General features: G+C 37.5%; 1 protein-coding gene across 1 annotated transcript in view; it reads right to left on the reverse strand.

The window, feature by feature from the left end:
- The window catches only part of KCNJ6 (potassium inwardly rectifying channel subfamily J member 6), a 61550-nt gene extending 59745 nt beyond the window's left edge, over positions 1-1805 (reverse strand). Inside the window, exon 1 of the mRNA XM_006125984.4 lies at positions 878-1805. Within this exon, the coding sequence (XP_006126046.2) occupies positions 878-1805 (928 nt within the window). The remainder of the gene's footprint in view (positions 1-877) is intronic.
- Between the last annotated feature and the right edge of the window lie 448 nt (positions 1806-2253).

Consider the following 2253-nt stretch of genomic DNA (forward strand, 5'->3'; position numbering starts at 1 on the left):
TAAGATAATATCTTTTGTTGGACTAACTTCAGTGGGTGAGACACACAAGTTTTCGTGCTACACAGAGCTCTTTCTTCAGTTCTGGGAAAGGTATTAAAAACGTCACTGCTGAATAGATCAGAAAGATAATTTAGCCTTAACTGTGTGTACCGGTTTTAAGGCTCCTGTACGCTGCCAGAGTGGTATAAAGGGACCTTAATATAAATGAGAATCAAGCCCTTGACATTTTGAATCTAAAGTAAAAACCAGCCTAAACATTAAAACAAACAAGTGTTAAAAATAAGGTGTTACATTGAATGTATCATTTCTTATTCGATGCAACTATCTTTTGGGAATGTTATGGTAGAAGTTTGCACATAGCATGTAGTTCTTTTTGCATTACCCGGGAGTAATTGGGAACAGCAGGTGCTATGGTATTTGAACATTATGTCTACTCAGGGATTCAGATGAGATTTTTACAAAGCATTGTAAAGCAGTTTATCACACTAGCTTCTCCAGGCTTGATTTACTCTTGTGATCGAATGATAAATAATGGGATGACATGCTCATGGAAAATTTAGACAGTTGTTAAATGTTACATCATTTTTCATACCAGATCAGAAACATATGCAATTTCACGGGCAGCACTGAGCACACAATTAAATAGAGCATGCTTTTAATTTTAAACCCAACAATACTGCTGATGACTTTTGCAAATATCTGCTTGCACTACTGAAGTAATTCTTTTCAAGTGAAGTGAAAACAAAAGTTCTCTGTGGCACAAGAGGCACTAATGGGTGCTTTCCTATATTTTCCTGCTGAATTATAGTTTATATCAGAAATAAATTTGTTTTTAAAAATAAAATGTATACTTTACGCAAAGTATAAGAAACATTACCTGTTGCCTCCACCATGCCTTCTAGAATTACAACAATTTCTAGTTCCTCTTTGGGCAATTGGTCTTTGGAAATCTCCCAGAAAGGACTCTGCTGGTTAATTTCATGGCTGATGATCAGTGGTGAAACCAAAAAGAGGCGATCATCCCCTGTATAATAACCTACGTTGATATCTGTCTGGTTGAGTGGTATAAATTCCCCCTCCTTTGTCTGTTTAGATTTGATCAACTTGGCTCGTATTGATGCCTCCACAATATGTGAATTCCTAAGGTCCCCTACTCGGAACATCAGACATAGCTTCCCATCCCGCATGGAAATGACTGCGTTGGTAGAAAAGACCAAGGTTTCTGCCCTCTTCTTGGGCTGAGATATTTTCACAAACATGCAGCCAACCATGAAAGCATTGACAATAGAACCTAAGACAGACTGAACTAAAAGCAGAATAATTCCCTCGGGACATTTGTCCGTGATGACCCGATAACCATACCCGATGGTGGTTTCTGTCTCTATTGAGAATAAAAAGGCTGAAACAAACCCATTGAGGTTACTGACACATGGGGTCCATGTATTGTCTCCTATATGTTCCATATCGCCTCGGATGTAAGCAATTAGCCACCAGATCATTCCAAAGAAGAGCCACGTCACAGTGTAAACCATGACAAAAATCAAAAGGTTGAACCTCCATTTGAGGTCGACTAAAGTAGTGAAGATATCACTCAGATAACGATAAGTCTCTCTCACGTTCCCATGGTGGACGTTGCATTTCCCATCTTTCCTAACATACCTTTGGATTTTTCTCTTGGTACATACTTTGCTTATGTGCTTTGGAAGATCCTCTCTAGCTTGTTTGGGCAACTTTGGCTGCTGAATTGTGATAGGGCTCTCCACGTCCTGCTCCATTGAGTCTTCTTCCAGTACGTTAGCTGCCATTAAAAGAAAGGCATTAATATGTATGTGTATCCAGTGAATTGAATAAACACACAACTTTCTTCTGTATTAGTATGAAGCAAGTATAAATAAATTCATTAACATATAGAAATAACTTTGAAAGGGAACTTATTTTTTATGTAATGGGCTTCCTATCTATCATTTCAGAGGTTTGGTTTTGTCTGCACCAGTGTTTAAATTCTGCAACAAATATTCAAACAAATGTTCTACCCTTTTGTAAAATGTAATACACAGTATTGTATTTAAGCTAAGAATGATCTTCTGGGAGATAGCATTTACATAAATGAAGGAACAGATATGCTTGGGGGCTTAAGCCACTGATATGAACACAGAAAATGAGCAACATTGATGCCATTACTGAGGGGAAAGAATTAAATAAATGTAAATGGTTTTAAAAACACTTTATTTTCAAAGGAGCCAGTTCTGCTCC

This window comes from Pelodiscus sinensis, chromosome 1, assembly GCF_049634645.1.
Source record: "Pelodiscus sinensis isolate JC-2024 chromosome 1, ASM4963464v1, whole genome shotgun sequence".
NCBI lineage: Eukaryota > Metazoa > Chordata > Testudines > Trionychidae > Pelodiscus > Pelodiscus sinensis.